The sequence below is a fragment of the Peromyscus maniculatus genome, chromosome 23 (assembly GCF_049852395.1).
Source record: "Peromyscus maniculatus bairdii isolate BWxNUB_F1_BW_parent chromosome 23, HU_Pman_BW_mat_3.1, whole genome shotgun sequence".
Lineage (NCBI taxonomy): Eukaryota > Metazoa > Chordata > Mammalia > Rodentia > Cricetidae > Peromyscus > Peromyscus maniculatus.
Window position 1 is genome coordinate 50,062,326 of NC_134874.1, and position 25,110 is coordinate 50,087,435.

The 25,110-nt window shown below is 42.9% G+C and overlaps 1 protein-coding gene and 1 pseudogene across 1 annotated transcript; one reads left to right on the plus strand and one right to left on the minus strand.

The window, feature by feature from the left end:
- Positions 1 to 543: 543 nt before the first annotated feature.
- Positions 544 to 8,017, minus strand: LOC143270432 (CD209 antigen-like protein D). The gene is made up of 6 exons (XM_076560360.1): positions 7,735 to 8,017; positions 5,592 to 5,663; positions 3,147 to 3,236; positions 2,356 to 2,427; positions 1,792 to 1,943; positions 544 to 657 (listed from the first exon to the last, which is right to left on the minus strand). The coding sequence occupies exons 2-6, from the start codon at positions 5,653 to 5,655 to the stop codon at positions 544 to 546; spliced, it is 492 nt and encodes a 163-aa protein (XP_076416475.1). The 5' UTR covers positions 5,656 to 5,663; positions 7,735 to 8,017.
- LOC143270433 (transcription initiation factor TFIID subunit 12 pseudogene) lies at positions 7,311 to 21,864 on the plus strand (annotated as a pseudogene).
- The last annotated feature ends 3,246 nt before the right edge of the window (positions 21,865 to 25,110 follow it).

A 25,110-nucleotide genomic window follows, 5' to 3' on the forward strand; every position in this document is an offset into this window, starting at 1 on the left:
TCCCTCTAACCATTTCATGGTTGAGCATGGCTATTATGCACATGGTCACTCAGAGTGTGGTATATATTCCTTTCCTTGGAAACTAGGCATATAATCTTTTCAGTAGCAAACATCTCCAGAGTTATTGGCTTAATCATATAGCATAGTCTTATTTTAGGATTTTTTTGTGTGTGTGTACATTATTTGAGTCCTCTGAAATTGGAGTGACAGGTGACAGTGAACTGCCTGACATGGGTTCTATGAACCTAACTCCTATCTTTTGCAAGAACCATACATGCTCCTAATTACCGAGCCATCTCTCCAACCCCTTAGATTCTTTATAACTCACTATATTTAAGTTTCCAGAACCCAAGTTCCTCCTGCATCTCTATTACTGGAATTTCAAAGCATTTGCCATCTTACCTGAACTTGGGCATGAAACACCTTTCTACTCAGTAAGTGACATATTTTTATGTCTGAGGGATAAAAACCCCAGACAAGGATCTTTCACATTAGGGTTTAGACACCAGCCCATCCACCCCCATTTAACCCTTGTTTTTTGATCTACCTTGGCAACAAAGGTGACTCATCCACCCACTGCCATGAGCCTTCATGTTTCATGTCTGACAGACCTATCCAGAGATGACTTTTAATCTTATTCATCTTCTGTATGAAACTCTGTAAGGGGAGAAGAGTAGTTGAGATATAGCTGAGTACATGATTTTCCATCCAGTGTCCCTGTAAAGTCTAGATGGTAAACCCTGTTTGCAGTCAAACCTTCTAGGGCACCACACCATCCTCTCCAACATGTGTTCAGGAGAGTGGAGTCCTCCCATCACTGTGCCCTATAAGCAAATGACTTGCATGGAGAAGTGCACAGATGGTCTCTTGTCACATACACTTATTTTTACTTCATGTTTCTCTAACTTGTGAGTTTTGAGCATGCCCTCTTGGATTTACTCATGACTGACTGAATGTGTGAGCCATGTTTTAGCAATTGGTAAAGGCACACAGCAGAGTTTTCTCTCTGTATTACTAAGTACTAGACAACCTATCAATAGGCATTCTTTATATTTTCAAGCCTTTCTCTAAATCATACATACACACATGGTCAAGACTTGCTTGGTGTGTGTGTGTGTGTGTGTGTGTGTGTGTGTGTGTGTGTGTGTGTGTGTGTGTACACGCATGCACGCATTTGTGTGTATAAGGTATTGATTCTCCAATTCATAGCCCCCTTCTCTTCCATTTCCCCTGAAAAAATTTTGTGCTCATCCACCTTCAACGGCTTGTCATGTAGTAAAATATGTGCCCCCCGTCTGTATCATGACCCCTCCCTCCAAGGCTCAGGAATCATCAAGAAAGAGGGAAAGAAGATTGTGAGAGCCAGAGGTAGTAGACAGTGGAGGTGAAATGGACAGGGCAATTGTACACATGGATTCACGGTGGCTGCACACTATCAAGCCAGCCAAAGTCTCAGCCTAGACAGGAGAAGGGCTCCTGATGTCCCACCCTTAGCTGAAGAACTATTGACAGTTGATGGCTTTCAAATAGAGAAAGTTAGTTTTTTCAGACATGTAGCTCCTGAGACGATACCTATGCTCCAGTCTTAAATCCGTGCACATGTAGACAGCACTAAGGGGACTCCATGAGTTTAAAAAGAGAAAGTACATGAAATTGGAAGGGAAAATCATTGGGACAAGAAAAGAATTGGAGGGGGAGATAATAGAGGGAGGTTTAGTCAAGAAACATGGTATGATGCATGAAATCTATAACAATAAATAGATGTATGTCCCACTCCAGAATTGGGCATACCTGCTCCTCATCACTTTCGATGATGATTAGTTGGGCTCCTACTTCCTGGCAAGCAGTGAGGGAATAACTCCAATTACGTTTAGTTATGGAGAAGAAGAAACACTTTCCATGGAAGAACATCCAGTCCCAGGGGCAGGGGCGGCATATGAGGTCTGTTGAAGGAGGCTAGTTAGAATAAACCCACACTCGATTGTCTGTATTCCTGTGTCTGCTCAACCTTCTAGCCCTCCAGAGTCAGGAAACCCCAAGCATTACAGTGGGGAGACATTACCTTCTCCACTTCCTAAGTCTCTTCCTCATCCTAAAAGAATCCAGGAGTTCTCACCCCATCTCATTCTCAATAGGAGAAGTAGGAGCTAAAATCTCAGAACAGACTCCAGGAACTGGCATAATTGAATCCTTATTACATATACTTTCTTGTAAACACCAAAAACAGATTTTGGTGTTATCCTTCATTCCCAATTGACAAAGACTAACATTAAAGCTTAAAGGGTCAAACGCAACCAAAGTGCCCCCACATGGATAACCCATTAAACCCTTGAGAGTCAGCTTTTGATCACACACCGACTCTAGGCTTCAGCTGCATGAGCTCCTGGTAGATCTCCTCCTGATCCTGGGTGCAGGGAACCTTTGGAACTGCAACAAGAAAAAAAGAAAGAACTATTAAATACCTAAAGTGTGCCATAGTCTACACCACCTATGTAGTAACACATTGTCTGAGAGCCAACTATTTGTTATATAACACTTAAGGAAGTGGAATTCTGAGCTGGAGGGATGACTTAGCTGGTAATTCACTAGCTCTCCAAGCATGAGGAGCTGAGTTCAATCTCCCAGAACCCACATTCTAAAATTCAGGCATGTTGGTGTATGATGATAATCATGGTTCTGGAGATTCAAGAACAGGTGAATCCCTTGGGTTCACTAGCCAGCCAGACTTGCTAGATTGATGAACTTACATAAGAGAACATTTTTCAATAAACAAGGTGGGCAGAATCTAAGCAATGACCACTGAGGCTGTCTACAGCCTTTGTGACTACACACACACACACACACAGACACACAGACACACAGACACACACACACACACACACACACACACACACACACACACACACACCATGGAGAGAGGGAGAGTGTATCACCATCCAGAAAAGACTGAATTACAAGGGCAAGTGGAACAAAGACCCCTTCCCATTCCTCTTCCATTTTTCCTGCTGTAGATATTGGAGAAGTCCTGAGATATGCTTAGAGTCACAGAAGGACCAGGTTCCAGCTTCGGTCTTGTCTCTCTCCTAGATCTGTTTGTACCGCCAAGAGAACAGCATTAAGATCCCAAGTACTCAGAGCCATCTGACCTTGGAGAAGAAATGCCAGAAGGACTCCAGAGAAGAGAATGAGGAAAAGCAGCTGCAGCATGAGGGGGGCCAGGCCGTGTCTCACACGCCCTGTGGAAGAGAAGAACAGGGTTTCAGCACACATGTGCCCTACATCAGCCAGGCCCAGGGACACACAGGCCACCAGCATACTCCTGGCCAGACACACAACTTTAGAATTCAAGCTTCTAGGTTGCCATAGCCACAAGTCTGGGTCTCAACCTCCCAGGACCCATGTGTACAGAATTCCATCTTCCGTTTCACAGGAACCAATAGCTAGGAAACATCCACTCCTCCTCAGCCTCTCTCTGTGCAGTGACTACAAAACTATTGGATCCAGAAGCTATTTGGAAGTCAGAGACTGACACTGGCCATCAGCTTCTACTCTGTTCAAATCAGAGGAGAAAAAATAAGAGCCTGGCCAGATTGCTCTTGATTGCCCACTGGAAACTGATGGTAAGACCAATTGCTGAAGAGAACACACAGTTTAATCACAGGACGTGGAAAAATCAAATTGACAATGATCTGGAAACCTCCTCCTTGCTAAGCAGTTTTCGTAGCCCTGGAATGTGCTGTGCAGGCTTCTGGGGTGGAAAAGCCATAGAGAGTCTCATCCAGCTGTGAACCCTGAGAACTACAGTGATGACTAGTGTAGCACGATGTGCCCACTGATGCAGTAGTGCCAGGAACACTATACAGGCAACCAACCACTCTCTGGTAACATTTAAAGCCTGCTCCACAAAATGGAACTCATGCCTGGCAATGTAAATTGAACCAAGAATGTGTACCTCAGTAGTTTCTGAAGTCCTAAGGGTGACCTGATCATTATTTTGCCAAATGGATAAGGTATCAAACTGCCTTCTAAATACTCTATATTCAATAGATTAGTGTATCTCTCAGTCTTCATCAGAGAAGTTTCTCTGGGTGGTGGATAATGGTTAATACAGAGACTCGTGACTAGTTAAAGTGCAGAAAATAAGTGTCTGTGGTGTGCTCACTTATAAATGGGGCATCTATGTTACAACCCTCCTGACAAGGCAGGGAGAGGTTGGGAGGACTGAGTGAGATAGCATCTTCTGGACATGACAGTCCTGCTGCACTCATGAACTCAAGAGGCTGTGGTTTCCTTCACAGGACCTGCAGGAGATCAAGCTAGTCAACATTCCTGCATGAGCAAGGGAGGGGCTCATGAGCTCACACCCTTAGCGGAGGAGCTATTGACAGTTAATGGTTGCTAGAGGATGTTTAATTAATGGATGAAGTAAAATTGGCATATATGCACACTGAGGTTTTACTGATCCATGCAGAGGAATGAATGTATGTCACTTTCAGAGAAATCGGTGGAATTGGAAATTATCATACTAAGCAAATAAGCCAGACTGAGAGAAACAAGTATTACAGGTTTTCTCTCATACACACAATACCACTATCTATCCATCTGTGTGTTATCTACCTGTCTGTCTGTCTACCTGATAGTCAATCTATCTGTCTATATAATCTATCATCTGCATATATATTACCTATCTATCTGAAAACATAAGTGATAGTAGGAGGGAAATTATATATAAAATAGAGGAAGAGAACCAGGCAGTGGGGGCGTGCCTTTAATCTCAGCATTCAGGAGGCAGAGGCAGTTGGATTTCTGAGTTGAAGTCTAGCCTGGTCTACAGAGCAAGTTCCAGGACAGTCAGAAATACACAGATAAACCCTTGCTTGAAAAACAAAAACAAAAAAGGAAAAGAAAAAAAGACAAGAAAAGTAAGTTGGAGGAAGGGGGTGACAGGAAAGGATGATGGGGACAACAACAAATACAAGAAAAGAAAATGTCACATGGTGATTATTCTATATGGAATACATACATGAATATAACATAAAACAGAAGTGAAACTATTGTGGGGTATACATTCTGAAGTGTGTAGGGAAACAGAGAAAAATTCAATACTACACCTGTAGAAAATGTCATAAGAAACTCACTACATTATACATTTTCTAAAACAATTTATAAAAAACAAAAAGAACTCCAGAGTTAAGACCCTCCCTTGACAGGGAACCCATAAAAAGCTGCCCTACCACCAGCCACTCCCCATTTCCAGGAGAATGCAGAACCTTTGCCCCATCTATTCCAAAATGAGGAAAGTAAGGACTTTATAACTCTGAAGGAATCCAGAAGATTGTGTCTGTGTATGGATGCTGCAAACAGCATGTGTAATCCTCAGTGTCACCCGTGTCTCTCTTTCTCAGTTGAAACAAGTAGAGCACATTGGAGGCCAGGGACACAGGTGACCGCACCACAGAGGTGTCTGCACTGGAGGTCAGGGACACAGGTGACCACACCACAGAGGTGTCTGCTCTGGAGGTCAGGGACTCAGGTGACCACACCACAGAGACATCTTTAGGCACATAGGGAGCTGGTTTTTGGTCACTTACCGATTTCAGCTTTCACCTCTGTTATTTCATTATAGATCGGCTCCTCACCCTGGGAATAGGACATATCAACAACTGTGCCGAGAAATGAAGAAGTTAATGATCATCTCTGGTCAACTGGTAATGAAAATATGATGCATACACGGTGGAATTTTGTTCAGTTGTGAAGAAAGATAAAGTTTGTAAGAAATGAATGAATCTGGAAAGTATGGTGTTTAATGAGGTAATCAGACGCAGAAAGACAACGCCTGCTCATGTGGATCCCAGCCTGTAATGAGATGGCAATGATAGGGAAGGAGAAAGGAGATAGAGAGGGGGATTACAGGAGAGAGTGGGGGCCAGGGAGAGAGAGGCCGGGGATGATGGAAGAGTAGGGTCTATTACATGGTGTGGTGTTAGTTTCTAACTGACACCTTGACACAATTGCCTGAGAAGAGAATCTCAGTGAGGAATTTTCTTGATTGCGTTGGCCTATGATCATGTCTACAGGAAATCAATGTGATTGTTGGATGAACAGGGAGGGCCCAGCTTATGGTGGGCTGCACCATTGCATGGCTGGACCCTGAGCATGAAGAGTGAAGAAAGCTGTCTGAGCATGACAGGACAGCAGCATGACAGGACAGCAGCATGACAGGACAGCAGCATGACAGGACAGCAGCATGACTGACAGGACAGCAGCATGACAGGACAGCAGCATGACAGGACAGCAGCATGACTGACAGGACAGCAGCATGACTGACAGGACAGCAGCATGACAGGACAGCAGCATGACAGGACAGCAGCACGACAGGACAGCAGCATGACTGACAGGACAGCAGCATGACAGGACAGCAGCATGACAGGACAGCAGCATGAGAGCACGCTCTTCTGCTGCTCTGGGTCAGCCACCCAAGCTCCTGCCTCTGTGACTTCTCTGCAGCAGTGGAATGTAACCTGGATTAAACCTTTCCTGTCTCGAGTACTTTCTGTCCAAGTGGTTATCAGAGCCACAGAAATTAAGCTAGAACACATATTTTGTTTTAAAAAATGCCATGTACATTAATTTACAAAAATTATCAATATATATATATAGTCTGTGCCATATCTGTACTGAATCCCCAGGAACCTGACTTCTGAGACATCTTGTTTAATACCATTTAAACAGGAAAACCCTAATGAAAAAAAAGCAGTGTTAACACAGGTTAAACCAAGCTCTCACTCCATAGTGCTTCTTCTGCCTCTGGTCTTCTGCATCAATGGTGTTAGAGACCATGATTAACTCTAACACCTACTGTAAGGCTAAATTCCCATGTCAGATGCATCTTCCTTCTGAGCTAGATGCCCCAGAGTAGAAGCTAGCCCTGTGGCAGGTCAACTCTGACCTTGAAGAGGGAAGTCCAACACAAACACAGCCAACTGAGCAAAGGAGAGAAGCTGCAGGACACTCAACCTTTAGGAGAGAAGAAATAGACCTTCTAGCCTCTACACAGCCCGGGGATGACCTGGTCACCAGGCTTCTCCTCAAGGTTACATAGGATGCTGGGTTAAGGAGAAGCTTTAGTAGGTAAAGCATTTGCTTCAGTAGAAGAAAGCGCTGAGGCTTGGGTTTAGATCTGTGGAACCCGTGTAAATCCTGAAACAGTAATGTACATCTGTAGTGCAAGTGATCCATGAGCAAGGGAGGAAGTAGAGACATGAGAATCCTTGAAAGCTCATGGGGTCAGATAGCCTGCCATATGCACCATGAACAAGAACCTGTCTCAAGGTGGAAGGTGAGCATTGACCAACAACGTTAGCCTGTGTCTTCCACAATTGCACTACATCCTGTTTGTACCTGCACTTGTACAAATACACCACAGCTCTCACGTGCATTTATGCATGTGTACACACACACACACACACACACACACACACACACACACACACACACACACACACACATTTTTAAGTGCATAAAATCCAAAGCGCCATTCATCATTTTTCACCCCAGAGTCAATCTTAGTCCAGTGGTGTAAGCCTTCACCATCTAGGACCTAGAAGCCCGGAGTTCTAAAAGCTACCTCTGTAAACCCAGGGATTAAGAGGAGCAACCTCCATAAAAGACTCCTACAGAAAACAGGCATGTGGGAGAAACTGCCCACCCCTCAGCCTCTTATCCCTGCTGTACCTGAAAAGCTATGAAGTCCAGAAGCTGGCTGGAGCTCAGAGCCTTTAGAGGAAGATCTGTTGCCAATAGGGTTCAGCCCCTGCTCTGGTTGAGAAGAGCATCAGTAAGAGCCAGGGTGAGATCTGAACTGGTCCCGGTGGAGCTCTCATTATTTCATCCTGTCCTCACCCAGTGGGACCAGCTCCCTCACCCCAACTTTCTTGGAGTTTCTCATTGTCACTGCTGCCTCTTAGTGTGCATGACTCCTGGACAACAGCTCTCAATTGTCACACCCTCTTGCTCAGTCCCCAAACCCTCAGAAAGACAAATAAGGAAGTGGGTTCTACACTGAAAGAGATAGAGTGGAGGTGGAGTCTCTCATGTGGCATGGTACTTACCGGATATTGTAGAAAATTGGCTTGAGAAAATTTGACATCTCTAACAGAAAGAACTACTCCATTTATGGTGTGACCAAACTGTGAACTGCTTTTAACATTTTCAATGACTTCTGAAATAAGAATCTTTGTTGGAGGGGGCCAAGCAATTCTCCGAGTCTTTCATAAATGCCATCTGTCCCAACCCATGCTTTGCTTCCTTGGTTTGACATTGTCCCCATTCACAGTGATTTCTGCTCGCTGAACCATTGTTGCTGATAGTTGCTTGGTGCTTGTATCTTCAGCCTTGTTTACAGATGATTTCCTCTGCTCATTCACTGAATTTACCCACACTGATAGTTAATCCACTGTCTATTTGGCAGGTAAGGAAAACCAAAGCACAGTAAGTTAGGATTCAGGCTCTCGGCTACACAGCTCCTTCATGGGAAATCCAGAATTTGTTTTTCTCCCTTCTAAAAATAAAAACTTTTATCCATTCTTTGACAATTCTATACATGTATGCAACATATCTTTATCATATCCCCTCCCAACTTTCCCTTTTACTTTCCAGGGATATACCCCCTGTGGACCTCCCTCCAACTTTCGTGTGTTCTTTTCTCTCTTCCTTTCTTGTAACCTATTGAGTCCAATTAATGTTGCCACCTGCTGAAGTGACTGATCAAGTGGCTTGAGTATGTCCCAGACTTATGCAAGCAACTATAGATGAGTCACTTGATAGATGAGTGCAGTGGTCATGCTGTGTCCAGAGGACAGCATTTCACAGCCCCTCCCCAGACTCTGGCTCTTACATTTGCGTTTTTCCCTGTTCCCTGAGCCTTGAAATCACTGATATAGCTGTTCCATTCAGGACTGAACTCTCACTCAGCAGTTACTTATTCTTAACACATTAACCAGCTATGAGCTAATCATTGCTGCCTATCACACAAAGAGGCTTTTTGTCCAAGACTGAGAGTAGCACTAAACCATGTGTATAAACATCAATATTTAAAAGGTGTATTGTAGATGAAATTCTAAACAGTCTTAGTAAAAAAGAAACACAGAGCCAAACACAGAGGTAAATAGCCGAGGAGATCAGAGCCATGACTACCTTATCTTACCACATCGCTGATGTTGCTTCCCCAGAGAGAGCTTTTTTTTTTTTTGTCTGACTTGTCTTTTATTGCTTTTCTGTTCTGTCTTCTCATTGGTTCTAAACCCAACCACATGACTTCCTCGTCACTGCCTTTCTATACAGACCTCCAGGTCTCTATGGTTGGTACTGGGATTAAAGTTTCATGTCACTCTGGCCACACTAGTGGAAGCCCATGAACTGTGGGCTGGTGGCTGTGGAGCCCCATGGGACTGGACTAGGCCCTCTGGACATGGACGACGGTTGTTTGGCTCGAACTGTTTGGGGGGGCACCCAGGCAGGTGGATCGGGATCTGTCCCTGGTGAATGGGCAGGCTTTTGGGAATCTTGTGCCTGTGGTGTGACACCTTGCACAGCCTTGGTGCAATGGGAAGGGGCTTGGACCTGCCTAGGCTCAGTGTGCTGGGCTCTGCTGACTCCCCATGGGAGACCTCGATTTGGGGGATGTAGGGATGCGGGGTGGCTTGGGAAAGAGGGCTGGGGGTGGAAGGAGGAAGGAGGGGGGTCTGTGGATAGCATGAGGAGTAAGTAGAAAATTCCTTAATAAAGAAAAAAAAAAGGTTCAGGTCATCACACTTGGCTGTGTCCTTGACCACACAGGGATTCTGCCTGCCACGTGATCGGATTAAGGGTATATGCTACCACCACCTGACTCTGCTTATGGCTCGCTTTGACCTCTGATCTCCAAACAACTTTATTTATTAACATACAAATAAAATCACATTTCAGCACAAATGTGTAGCGGTAACGCCCGCATTACCGATACCCGTTCACCATGTCCGAGCGAAGGGCTGCGGATTAAAAAATAGAGACAAGAGACAGCGAGTCATTCGCCACAGCAGAATGCTGAATGCTGTTTATTGAAAGAGGGAAGAAACCTTAAATACAGGCTTACAACACAAATGGAGGATCCCCGGAGGGCAGAAGTTCACTACCAATGGTCTACATTCTAGACCCAATGTTCTACATTCTTGCATCTAAGTTGTTTACACCAAATACAGGATGCACCTAAGTTGTTTACACCACAAGCAGGATGTAGGAACAAAGAACCTCCGGTAAGCTCTCCGGTGATCCTTAGGTGAGAAGGACACCGGCAGGGAATCTGAATAGGGAGGACACCTGGAAAAGGTCAGCAAGCAAGGCTACAGCCACTCACAGTCGGGGGCCAGGGCCCATGGTGCCCACAGGTCCCCCCTTTTTATTAAATGAGCTTCTGACTTAGGTTGCGTGGGACCAGCAGACCACCTTACCCATCATAGAGACACCTGCCCAGGCCACACAAGTGCTCTGTCTTAGGTTGATGGCAGCCCCCCAAGCATTACTCGTCTCTGAATACTCATTATCATACAGACTCAACCACGTAGAGTGACTGCTGCCAAAGATCTCAAAGTGGCACTGGGCTTGTAATCTGTGCGACACAGAAAAGACCAACAGAAGTCCTAACCCACCCATAGCCAGGAGGCTAAAGGCAATTGAACCATTCCCTATTTAAACGAGCCTTACCGCAAATTGGAGTCCTGTAAGGTGGTATCCCGAGCAAATGGAACTTGAGTATTAATAATTTACAACTTACAAAGCCAATTATAATGTATAAAAGTAGAATTAAATTTATCATGCCCAATAAGAAGAAAGATTTAACTAACTGTGGTAGCTACTTTTGCTGCCAGGGTCTCCATTGTGCTAGCTGTAGTAACCAATTATGAAATAGCAATCCCAGAAACAATAGCAGCAGTGGCCACCACTGCTATAACAGCAACAACGGCAACAGCGATGTCAGAGTCTCTTCTGGAGCGTGTGAGTATCATCTGTGTCTAGCTGCCATGGTCCACTGGCATGGACACGGCTCCAGGAACACGAACCACCAAGGCCCATTTTTCTTGATCCCAGCACTACTTAGGCTGGCAGGTCTGCAAGAGAACAACTGAGAAACATAAAGAAAACAGAAAACAAAAACAGCAAGCAAGGAGCAGAACTAATGGCCTCAATAATGGCTACATTCACGCTCACAAATTTTGAGGTATCTTCAAAAAGGCTAGATAAATTTCAGGAGGCAAATAAATGTTGCACAGAGCCATTCCTGAAAAGTAGGTACTACACCAGCTTGAGGGGGGTTGCAAAATGTGAAAAAGGCTTAGCTGGCATGCTATTGTTAGCAAATGAAGTTCATTGACCTTCAGAGTTATCCTTAATCTCCAAGGTGTGATACATTCTCAACATTTTTTGAAAAAAGTTACCATACATTACCTTCTGAAGAATCCAACCACATGGCTACAGTTCCTAGGCTTACAATAATGTTTGCCAAGGCTGGCCGTATTGGGCTCTCAATCCCCATTGGCATCAGAAGGGGAGAGTTTTTTATGAAGGCCCAATAGGTCTCTACCATGTTGGGATTCAGCAGCAGCCACAGGGCACACACAGCGTTCAGGAACCCAAAGAGGAACTTCATTGTCCTGCGGAAAGACACAAACAGATCCCCGGGCCCACACCAACACCGGATCTGGTCCCCTCCAAGTGCCAGTAGAAAGATCCTTCCATCGCACCAGAGGATGATTTGCAACAGGAGCCCTCCAGTGCTTATCTGCAGCGGATACTCCAGCAGAATCCACCGATAAAAAATTTAAAATATATAAAACAAGGGAAAGAATAGAATGTGGAGAGGAGAGATGAGCCCCTAGCTCCCCCCTTTTTACTTTAGCAATATAAGTTTTTAAGGTATGATGGCAGCATTCTACTATAGCCTGCCCTTGAGGATTATAAGGAATACCAGTCTTATTAACAATAGAAAAATCTTGGCAGAATTTTGAAAATCCTGTACTACTGTAGGCGGGACCATTATCAGTCTTTATGCATTTTGGCACTCCCATGTAAGCAAAAGCATGAAGACAATGATTCTTTACATCCTTAACCTTTTTCCCTAAATGGACAGAAGTAAAAATTAGAGAAGAATATGTATCAATAGACACATGGACATATTGTAATTTTCCAAAGGAAGGCACGTGTGTGACGTCCATCTGCCACACGTGATTAGGTAAAAGCCCTCGAGGATTAACTCCCAAATGAGGAACAGGTAAAAATTCCACACAAATAGGGCATGATTTAACTATCTGGATGGCTTGTTCCCGGGTTATGTCTGTATGATGACGGAGAGATCCAGCATTAAGATGATAACGCTTTTGCAACTGAGTAGCCTTATCAAAGGCAGAACAGATTAATGTGACAGCCATACGAGTAATGGCGTCAGCCCTCTGATTACCTTCACTTAGAGGTCCAGGCAATTGAGTATGAGCTCTAATATGGCCCACATAAAGGTTATGTGAGCGGGACCATATAAGTCCTTGTACTTGCAATAAGTATTCATGAATGGAAGAAATGGATGGTATGTAGGCTGTTGTTTCCAAAGGCATAATGGCATGTGCCACATATTGACTATCAGTATAAATATTTACACTCTCATCAGAAAACATCTGTAAAGCAAGCAACAGCGCCTGTACCTCTGCCACCTGGGCAGAAGTGCCCTGGACTTTTATTCTCTTTACTATGTTACCAGAAACCACCATAGCAAAACCACGTGAAGTGCCATCAGTAAATATCACATGGGCCTGAGGAATAGGAGTCATTTGTACTATCTTGGGAAATATAACAGGATGCAATTTAAAAAATTGACACACATCATTGGAGGGGTAGTGAGTATCAAACTGACCCTGTATGGAGCATGTCAATATGGCCCAATCATTATCATTAGCTTGCAACCATACTACTTGAGACTGGGTGTATGGGGTCACCACAATATCTGGCTCCTTACCAAAAGTTTGAACACTGATCTTGATTCCCTTAAATATAATCTGAGCGACAGCCTGTGGATAAGGAGTGATGATTTTTGCTGGAGAAACTGGGGAATGTACCCATAAAATAGGACCTGTTTGCCAAAACACTCCAGTAGGTGAATGAGAAAAACAAAATATCAAATACAATAAGGGAGAATTAAGATCTATATACTGTACATGAGCCTGTTCCAGGGCCTCTTGCACATGTTGTAGGGCTACACATCCTTCAGCTGTTAATTTATGGGGAGATGAAGGGTCAGGGTCGCCCTTTAAGACATCATACAAGGGGTGAAGCTGACCTGTTGGGATTTTTAAAGTGGGCCGAAGCCATTGAATATCTCCCAGAAAGGTTTGGAAATCATTAAGTGTGCGTAGCTGATCCATACGTAGAGTAATCTTTTGTGGGCATATGCCCATGCGTAACAATTCATGACCTAAATAATGATAGGGAAAAGATACCTGTACCTTTTCTGGGGCTATCTGTAAATTAGCCAGGCTAAGAACCTCTAGTAAATAAGAAAAGGCATCAAAAACAAGTTTTTTATCTTTAGCAGCCATTAATATATCATTCATATAGTGAATTATATAAACACCTAGAAAAGCTTTTCGAACTGAAGCTAGGGCCAAAGACACATAAAGTTGACATATAGTAGGACTATTGGCCATTCCTTGAGGCAATATCACCCACTGATATCTCTGATAAGGTTTCTTAAGATTTTCTGAAGGAACACTGAAAGCAAAGCGAGGGCTGTCCTTGGGATGCAAAGGAATGGTGAAGAAACAATCCCTCAAGTCAACCACAATTAAGTGCCAATGTTTAGGAATTGCCACAGGGGCAGGCAAGCCATGTTGTGTTGCTCCCATGAGAAGCATGGTTTTATTTACAGCTCTAAGATCCTGTAATAGCCTCCATTTTCCTGATTTCTTTTTAATAACAAATATAGGTGAGTTCCAAGGTGAAGTGGAAGGAATGATATGTCCAGCATCTAACTGCTCCTTAACCAATGCATACGCAGCCTCCAATTTTTCCTTAGCAAGGGGCCACTGCTCCATCCATACAGGGTCATCACTTTTCCAAGTGATTTTTATCGGTTGTATTATTGAAGGCTGCTGTGCAGTGACCCCTATGGAAAAGACCCTAATCCTCTAGTATCGCCAGGACCCCTAGTGATACAGTTTTTGTCTGCCGCAGGGAGCGGGTCTCCTTGCAACATTTTCCCTAAGCCTTTGTAAGGGCAGTAGCCCTGACTCTTTAACATCTGTTGTACGGGCTGTGTAGTAAGCACCGCTCCCATGCCATCCAACACATCCCGTCCCCACAAGTTCACTGGAATGTCAGGTAGCACAAAGGGTTGAAAAGTTCCTGCATGACCTTCCTCATCCTTCCAATTTAAAAGTAGCTTGCTCTGTAATGGCATCTGAGCTGTGCCGATACCTTGTAGGTGAGAGGTAGAATCTTTAAGGGGCCAAGCTTCGGGCCAATGTTTTAAAGAAATAACTGAAGTGTCAGTACCAGTATCTAAAAGACCCCGAAAACTGTGATCATTAACTTTTAAATTTAGCATGGGTCTTTGTTCTAAGGTGGAAACCCAGCATGCTAGAGGGCCCGTAGAGCCAAATCCACCCTCACCTCTGTGTGGTTTAAGAAAAGGATTATTAGTATGAAAGCGGGGCATCAAAAGCAGTTGTGCTATGCGAGCACCCTGGGGAATAATTGTCACCCCTTTACCAGCCTCAACCATAATTCTAATTTCTCCTTCAGAGTCTTCATCAATCACTCCTGGAATTACTCTAATACCTTGCATAAGAGCGCTACTCCTGCCCAGAATCAGTCCTAAAGACCCTGCAGGTAGTCGACCCATAACTCCAGTACCGAGAGCCTGGGGACCCATCTGAGGTGTTAATACTGTTCTGGTGGAGGAGCAGAGGTCCAATCCTGAGCTTCCAGGGGTGCCTCTGATAAGGTCTTGGACAAAAAGGGCTTCCTTCGAGGAACGAACTGGATGGGATGGTGGGAAACTGGGGATGGGACAGGTGTATCCAGGGCTCCGTACACTTGGCTTCGGGGGGGTCCGGAGCGGACCCCGCTGCCCATTTCCCGACGGCGGTAACATATTTCCCTGAGCATCAACCTTAGATCAGCACTCATTACTCCAGTGATGGCCCTTTTTACATCGTGGGCAAAGTCCCGGTGTCTTTGCCGTTGCTTGGACTCCAGGACAATTTTTCTTAACATGACCTTGCTGGCCGCATCCAAAACAGGTTTTTGGGCGGTTTCCTCCAGAATTAATCCCCCTCATGGCTGAGGCCATTACCTGTCCCATGATGTGATGCCCATCTATATCTCTACATAGTTTAAGATAATCATTTAAGCTCTTATTTTTATGAGGGCTAATGGCCTTCTTGCAATATTTATTGGCATTTTCAAAGGCCAGTTGCTTTACTATGGGCATGGCTTGATCAACATCCCCAAACATTCTCCCTGCTAGTTGAAGCAGGCGATCTACAAATTCTGCAAATGGTTCTGACGGCCCTTGAATGACTTTAGATAGTTGTTCACCAGCAGCTTTATTAGGTAGCCCTTTCCACACTCTGGTAGCGGCCACACTAATCTGTGCATAAACTGCAGGATCATACAAAATCTGTGCTTGTAAAGTGGCATACTGCCCTGTACCCGTGAGCATCTCAAGATTACGAGCCGGGAAGCCTGCAGCAGCATTTCTATTAGCTGTAGTTTGACAATGTTCTTGAAACTCACTCCTCCAAATTAAATAATCCCCCCCAGAGAGAGCAGCATGACACAGCTGCATCCAATCGCTAGGGGTGCAATTTAAGGCAGAAAAAGATTCAAGTATAGCGATGGTAAAAGGAGCATGGGGCCCATATGACATCACAGCTTCCTTGAGCTGTTTGATGCTTTTAAAATCTAGAGGATTGTGCTCCCTTTGTCTCTGCCCTTGAGCATTTTGAGTCTCTATAACCGGGTAAGCAACTCCCCCCGTCAATCCCTCCATGGATGTGGAAGGAAGGACCTCCGTGTTGCAAAAGTCAAGGTTATGGGTTGGAGGTCTATCCTTGCGAGAAATCTGTGATTTCCCTCTTAGGCATCTAGCATCCTTTTCTGATCTGACTTCTACATCATCACCCTCTGAAGATGACTCTGCAGAATCGGAAGACGACTCTGCCGAATCAGAAACATCAGAAGTTTGAAGGGTTCTGAGAGCCTTCTCTATCTGAGACTCCTCCAACACAGCTTTAGCTTCATTTAAGTGTTCTTGGACTTCAATATCGTCACTAAGCAATGCATCCTTAACCAAGCGCCACAAAGAAAAAGTAGCTAAGGATACGGAATCAGGCCCTTCTTTATGCAAATATTTCTGTAAGTCAACCTTGACCTGTTCCCAATCTGGTATATTAAATCCTCCGGAGACCAGAAACCAAGGACTAGCATTCTGGAGGATTTGAACAAAATCTTTAGCCGTCTCGCTCTTAATGATAGTGCCTTGCCGCCTCAACAGTCCAATTAATTGTTCCTCGAGGAGTGACTATGAGCTAGCCGCACCCATTTCAATTCACTCTTACCTTTAAAATGCCAGCTGGCCTTCCAAGAGTGTCCGTCAGCTGGTCCTTCTTTCTCAGATCTTGGTAGGAACCTCCATTTGTAGCGGTAATGCCCGCATTACCAATACCCGTTCACCATGTCCGAGCGAAGGGCTGCGGATTAAAAAATAGAGACAAGAGACAGCGAGTCATTCACCACAGCAGAATGCTGAATGCTGTTTATTGAAAGAGGGAAGAAACCTTAAATACAGGCTTACAACACAAATGGAGGATCCCCGGAGGGCAGAAGTTCACTACCAATGGTCTACATTCTAGACCCAATGTTCTACATTCTTGCATCTAAGTTGTTTACACCAAATACAGGATGCACCTAAGTTGTTTACACCACAAGCAGGATGTAGGAACAAAGAACCTCCAGTAAGCTCTCCGGTGATCCTTAGGTGAGAAGGACACCGGCAGGGAATCTGAATAGGGAGGACACCTGGAAAAGGTCAGCAAGCAAGGCTACAGCCACTCACAGTCGGGGGCCAGGGCCCATGGCACCCACACAAATGAAATATCATCATAGTGTATAAACATGAATATTTAAAAGGTTCCCCTGCTTTGGAATATGGCCTCCTGGGACATAGGGTTTTGACCAGGTCTACATGGCACGGTGAATTGTCTACTGCAGAAAAGGCCTCAGATCCAACCAGAAAGCTATAATTACTCTTGGCATTATTGCACTAGTGAAAAATGTCCATGAATACTGTGATGTACAGTGATTGATGCTGAGAGACAAGAGCAGTATGTACAGCATTATCCTTAATGGACCTGCTTTCAATGATGTCAAAGTGGAAATTAATTTTCAATGTGAAATTTTGGGGGGGATATGTATTAAAATCACAATGCTTTTCAAATCTACTTCTTCAAATCCATGTCCTTCTTACAATTGAAACCATTCTATCCCAGGGATCCACAAAGACTTATTGTTCCAGCTCCAATTCAAAAGCCCCAAAGTCCCAACTATGAGCCTATAAAATGAAAAGAACATTTCCCAATTTTAATGATGTTGCTACTATATCCAAGTCTATCTGCTTGCTACCCCCTCTCCCCACCAAAACAATACTTGGAACATGAGAAAAAAATTCAGATTTGTTCAATGGATAAATCATCTGAGAAGTGTTTGTTCTCTGCATTTGTTAGCTTTTCTGATGCTATGACAGACTGTCTGAGAAAATCAACTTGCAGACAGAACATTTATTTTGGCTCACTGTTTGGGAAGTTTTATTTCATGGTCCTGTGATGCCATAGTTTCTGGCTTGTGATGAGGGAGAACATCATCACTAGGAGCATGGGGTGGAACACAACTGCTCAGTTCATGTCAGCCTTCAAGGAAAAAAATGCTGCTGCATGGGGTGATGATGGTGGTGATGATGATGGTGGTGGTGGTGGTGGTGGTGATGGTGGTAGTGGTGGTGACTGTAGTGATGATGGTGATGATGATGATGATGATGACCACAACAATAATGATAATCAGGAGAAGGAGGATGATAAGAAGATGAGGAGGAAGAAGAGGAGGAGGAGGAGGGGCTACAGGCACAAGATTGGATTTTACCTCTAGATAGGCCCAAGGCACTCAGGAAGTTCCACATCTTTCCACAGCTTCTGGGGAAGGTGGAGTCCCAGATGGCCCATATTGGATTCCAAGTTGGATTCACAAGGTCATAAGAAGTCACACATCTCCCAGAGGCTTCAGCAAAAGCTGTGGACACAAGAGAGGATCAGATCTGACTTTAGGTTAGTCCCACAGGTGTGTAGAAGTTCCACGTTTCATAGCATCTTCAACCTAAGTTGTGGACATGGGGTGGGAACAGGATGTCACCATGAGTAGAAAGATCTACCAGTGTGTGTGGGGGGAGGTGGCCAGGTGTCCCACAGCTCATAGAAAAGCTGTGACCCAGGGAGGAGGTACAAGCTGACATAGGACAATATCTCATAGGAACACTCAAGACAGAGCTTAAATGAAACAGAGAAACCTAGAATCATTAATTATATCATAAATCAAATGGACTTAATAGATATCTGCATAACATTCCACCCAAACACCAAAGAATAGTCTTAGTTATGATTACTATTGCTGTGATAAAACCTCATGACCTAAGAAATTTCGAATGGAAAGATTTTATTTCACTCACAATTCCATATTTCAGTCACAATTCGTCATGAAAATCAGTGAGGGTAGGAACACATGTAGGATAGGAGCCTAGAGACAGGAGCTGATGCAGAGGCCAGGGAGGAACACTGATACTGGCTTGTTCTTCATGACTTGCTTATACTGCTTTCTTAAAGAACCCAGGACCATCAGCCCAGGAATGGCCCCACCAACAATGGGCTGAGCTCTCTGCATCAATCACTAATCAAGAAAATGCCCACCAGCCAGTTCTTATGGAGCATTTTCTCAATCGAGTGTCCCTCCCTTCAAATAACTCTAGTTTGTGTCAAGTCCACATAAAATTACCAGCACAAGAACATACATTCTTCTTTTTTCTTTTGGTTATCGAGACAGGGTCTCTATGCAGTAGTCCTGGTTGTCTTGGAATTTGATATTTATACCAGGTTGGCCTGAAACTCACAGAGATCCAACAACCTCTGCCTCCCAAGTGTTGGATTAAAAGCATGCACCAACATATTCAGCCTAAGAACACACATTCTTTTCAGCAGCCCATGAAACTATCTCCAAGTGAACACATATTAAGATACAAAACAAGTCTCAACAGATCTAGGAAAATTTAAATCACATCCTACATTCCATCTGACCACAATGAAATAAAGCTGGATGTCAACAGCAAAAGAAACTACAAAAAGTACAAAACACAGGGAAACTAAAAAACATACTGCTAAGTGATAATTCAGTCAAGAAAAAAATAAAGAGAAATTTAAAATTCCTATAATTCAGTGAAAATAAAAAAAAATCCAAAATCTATGTGAACAGTGAAGGCAGTCCCGAGAGGTAAGTTTATAGGACTAAATGCCTACCTCAGAGAACTGAGATATCTCTAATTCATCACGTAATTATGTGCTATAAAGCTTTGTAAAAGTAGGAACAAACAATACCCTAAGTCAGTAGACAGGAAAAAATAACCAAATTCAGGGCTAAAATAATAAAATAGAAATAAACGATTGCAAAGAATCAGTGAAGTGAAGAGTAAGTTCTTTGGAAATTAACAATGTTGCCAACCTTTAAATTAACCGAGAGAGCTGTTACAGACGACACTGAGGAAATGACAATCTTTAGGACACAGTGTGAAAATTCTATTCCTCTAAACTGGGAAGTCTAAATAAAACAAATGGATGCCTTGATGCCTCCAACTTACTAATTTAAATCAAGATGAAGTAAATAATTGAAACAGATCCACAACTCCAATGAGATAGAAGCAGTGATTTAAAATCTCCCACTTAAAAAGAGCCCAGGAACAGAGAATTTGACCAGACCTTCAAAGAAGGACTAACACGAATACCCTCAAATTTATTCCTTAAAACAGAAAAGGAATACATCCAAATTATTTTTATAAAGCCAGTAATACTCTGATACAAAAACCAGACAAAGATACATGCAGAGAGGGAGAGAAAGAGAGAGAGAGAGAGAGAGAGAGAGAGAGAGAGAGAGAGAGAGAGAGAGAGGGGGGAAAAGAGAGAGAGAATTATAGGCTGATCTCTGTGATGAACATAGATGCAAACTTCTCAATAAAATGCTTGCAAATACAGCTCAACAAAGTATCAAGGAATCATCCACAGTGATTAAGTCAGCTTCATTCCAGAGAGACAAGGATACTTCAACATGTATAAATAATCAAACATAACAATACATCATTAGGAATAATGTCATTGCTGTGTCCGTCCATTGAGCAGAATTGCAGTAGCTTTCCCCCTAGGGCCCAGAAGCTATCTAGTCTCAGGTTCTTGGACTCATTAACAGTGTCAAATGTGTGATTCATAACACGGGCTGTGACTTAAGTCCATTAAACGTGGTTGGTTACTCCCTTAACATTAGTGCTGCTATACAGCCATGGCTCACTGCATCACTCAACTCATCAGAGAAGCTTCATTCTATATATAATAATTAACATAGGACCCACAGCTGCAGATATTGAGAAACCTGGGACACTCAGTTCTAAATGAAAGGTCTTTATTACATTCAAGACTTGGGATCCATGTGGAAGAGGTAGAAAGATTGTCAGAGACAGAGTTGATGGGTCTAGCTACAACAGGAGTGATGCACATATGAACTCACAGAGATTGTCACAGCATGCACAAGATCTGAAGTTTTAAGCCAGACAAAGTCCCAGTGCTGAGACTGTGAAGTGGACTCAAAGTCCCACCCCTAACCAAGAATCTATTGTAGTAGGGAGCCACTGGGAGAAGGAAGAACCAGTGTTCTCCAGTGGAGTGACACTGGTTATACCAACCGCATTCAAGGGCCAGCCCTTTGCTCAGGAGTGGTAGGCCAAGACAAATGGACTCCATGTGTGTACTTTTATTGTTGTTGTTTTTTATTATTTGGTGAGTTTTGTCTTCTTTAATTTTGTTTTGTTGAAGTTGTATTTGTTGGTTTTTGTTTTGTTTTGTTTTAAGAGAAAGAGGCTGGAGAGCAAGACCACTGCTGAGACAAAAGCTTCACTGGAGTATCATGGTGACAGAGACACTAATGCCTCTGATAGTCTTTGGTCCTCAGAGCCCAAAGAGGAACAGGGTTTGATAAGGATTATGAGCTGAAGTCTAAAGCATGGCATATTATAAACAAGTTTGGCACTTAGCACTAATCAGTCTCTTCAGTTTCTCACCTATAAAACCAGAACCAGCCAACAGACCTTTACAAGATCCATGGCCAACAGTACTGTGGTAAAGATACACCCTGAAAACAATCAAGAATCAAGATGATGTTACTGGACCTCATAAGAGAAGTGGATCCCAAAGAACAGTGGGCTGAAGATATGGAAGGGGTGCTGTTGAAGATTACCAATGACTTCCTTGACAGTGTAGTAACAATAGCTTGTCAGCTCCTTTCGAATTGCAAGCCTAGTGCTTTGGAGGTGAAATGCCTCCAGTTTCATCCAGAATGTCAGTAGAGCATGTGGATCCCAAGATTTCAGTCCAAAGACATCTGGACTGACAAAAAAAAAAAAAAGCTAAGACCACAGATGCTCACAAGCAGAGAATAACATCAACCCAGAAAACAACCAAAAAACAATCCAGGGAATGATCAGGGGAGGGGTGATTAAATATGTATAGAGATATTTGAGTTGAGTCCTTAGCTATACAATCCTTGGGATTGAAAAATGTATTACAAAGGAACTTATAATTTATATTAACAGTAAATAAATATCTGTAATGACTGAGAAGATCTCCCAAAAGAATAAAGCCTCCTATTGCAAGCTCCTGTCTTTTCCTTGCCATCAAAAAACAGCAGTGTATCATCCAGAGATTTTATTTGTAGTTTATAACTTATTTAAGTTTATACTTATATAAGTAATTGAATGCAGGACATGTTGCTGTGTTTAGTGAATAGAGGCTTTTCTCTGTCCCACCCTATTTTGTGGCCATTTCCAAATAATCACTCAGAGGCTCATATTAATTATACGTGTTTGGCCAATGGCTCAGGCTTATTACTAACTAGCTCTTATATTTAAGTCAACCCATTTCTAATAATCTTTGTATTGACATGTGGCCCATAGCTTACTGGTGCTCTGGTATCTTGCTCCTATGGCAGCTGCTGACAGATGCCTGATTGTGTCCTTCTTCATCTCTGTCTTCAGTTTGAATGTACTGCTTAACCTTATTCCACCTGGCTATTGGCCAAAACAGCTTTATTTATTAACCGATGAGAGCAACACATATCTACAGTGTAGAGAAGAATATCCCATAGCAAGACAGTGGTAGTAGGTTTGTATAGGGTTTGTTCCTTCCCCTTCTCCTTGTCCCTGTACTTTGTAATTTCAGTGTTTATATGAATATGAACTTGATTCACTCTTCCAGAATAAAGAAGTTATTAATTGAAAAAAAGAAATAGAAAGACCATGAAGTTGGGTGGGGAGATGGGGAGGAATGGGAAGACTGGGGAGGAGAAAGAATACAATCAGAATATGTTATATAATAACTTTTTATATAATGAAATATTATAAGAATTTAAAGAACAATAAAGGACAGAAGAATGGAAAAAGTCATTAAACATAATCCACCACATAGATATACATAAGGATAGACACCACATGATTACCTCATTAGATGCAGAAAAGGCCTTTGACAAAATTCAACATCATTCCATAATAAAAACCATGGAGAGACTAGGGATGGAGGCAATATATCTCAACATAATAAAGTCAGTATACAACAAACCCATAGTAAGTATAGCCCTAAATAGATAAGAACTTGAAGCATTCCTACTAAAATCAGAAACAGGACAAAGATGCCACCCTCCTTATTCCTGTTCAAGACAAGAGGAGAAAAATAGGATACAAATAAAAAAGGAAGAAGAGTATCCTTATTTGAAGATGATATGATTCTATGCATAAAGACCCTAAAGATTCCACAAAAATTCCTGAATCTGATAAATACATTTATCCACATAGCAATATACAAACTTAACACAAAATCAGTATCTTGTTATATACAAACATACAGAAAGACAAATCCAGAAGAAATGAATCTCATTTATAACCACCTCAAAAAAAATCTTAGAATAAATCTAACCAAAGAAGCAGAATACATATACAGTGAAAACTTTAACGCTGTAGAAAGGAATTGAAGAAGATACCAGAAGAGGGAAAGACCTCCTATGCTCCTGGATTGGTAGGATTAATACTGTGAAAATGGCCATCCCACAAGAAGCAATCTACAAGTTCAATGTAATCCCCATCAAAATTCTGTTACAATTTTTAGAATGGAAATCTTCTACTGTGGAAACTTTCTAAAATAGATACATACAAAAATATAAAACAAGTTTAAACAGAGTTACTCTGTAATGGGGAAACAGGGCCCTATTAGATCCCACATGCTAACAAATAAAGAGCCAATGCCAGTAATGAGCTAACATTCTTGGAGTAGTTGGTCAGTGAAATCTCATAGAGGCCCTAAATATTCCAAGCCACTGTTCTTGGTTACTGTAAGCCCCTCATGCTACACAATTGACCAGACTCCTCCTCCAAGGACCTCTAACTGCTGGGTTTCACCCACAGAATACTTTAACTGCTCTAACTGCTAGACCCTGCCAACCACCCTACAGAGTAAAAAGCCCAATCTCTGGACATGAAATCCCACCAATCTCTACTCTGGAAAGCTTCACCCTGAAAAGTTCTACCCCCTCCCCAAGAAACTCTATATAAGCCCTGTATCCTGTTCAGTTTGCTGCTGTTTCTCATCTGAGCAGAGGCAGCCACCTTCCTGTTTTTTTCACTCCCAATAAATCTCTTGTGTGAGGTTTGTTTGTAGTGTGACTTTGTGGTGTTCCTTGGCTACTGGCTGCCAGGATACCTTTCCAGCCAAGCTGTAATGCTTACAGTTACCCTCCCTAATAACTTGATGATAAGACCCTATTAATGAAGATACCACTTTTGTGAGAATTCAACTTGGAGAAATCAAGTTGATACTCACCTGGAAGCCTCACCTCTAGGGAACAGATTTGATGGCATTGGAAGGTACTATGAATGCCACCAGGGGAGAAAAGTAGCCATCAACATCACCCAGCTATGAATTCTGAGAACTTCAGTTATGGCTGGCCTGAAAAGACATGCCCAGAGTATTGTAGTAGGATGAATGTCACAGTAGTAACCAACCACTTTCTGATTAGATTTCATGCCTACTCCACAAGTGCTCACCATTATCTGGACCATACTGACATCATTATTGGGACCAATAACCTGTAACTAGGTAGGTCACTGACCCACAGGAAAACCTAATTCTCTTATTCTGTTAAATGAACATAGTATTAAGCTGCACCTAAAATTTTATCTTTATATTTATAGATTAGTGCATCTTTCTTTTTTTTTTTTTTTCTGGAGCTGAGGATCGAACCCAGGGCCTTGTGCTTGCTAGGCAAGTGCTCTACCACTGAGCTAAATCCCCAACCTGATTAGTGCATCTTTCAACACTTCTCAGAGAAGCTTCTTTCGTGGGTGGATTGTGTTAATACAGAGAAACACAACATGTAAACGTGCAGAGAGTAAGGGTCTGTTGTTTTCAATCTAAGTGGGACATCTATGTCATATCCCCACCTAAGGTTCAGGGATCATCATCAAGGAAGGGGCAGAAAGATTGCTAGTAGTCACAGGTAGTGAATGTTTGCAGCAAAACATCATTTGCTCAGCATAAGAGAACAGTTGCTCATATGAACTCAAGCAACTGTGACTGCATGCAAGGATATTGAGCTATCCCAAATCCCATCTTGAACAGGGGAGTGTATCATAAAGTCCCAAGGCTATCCGAGAATGTGGGCAATTGAAGGCTGCTGGGG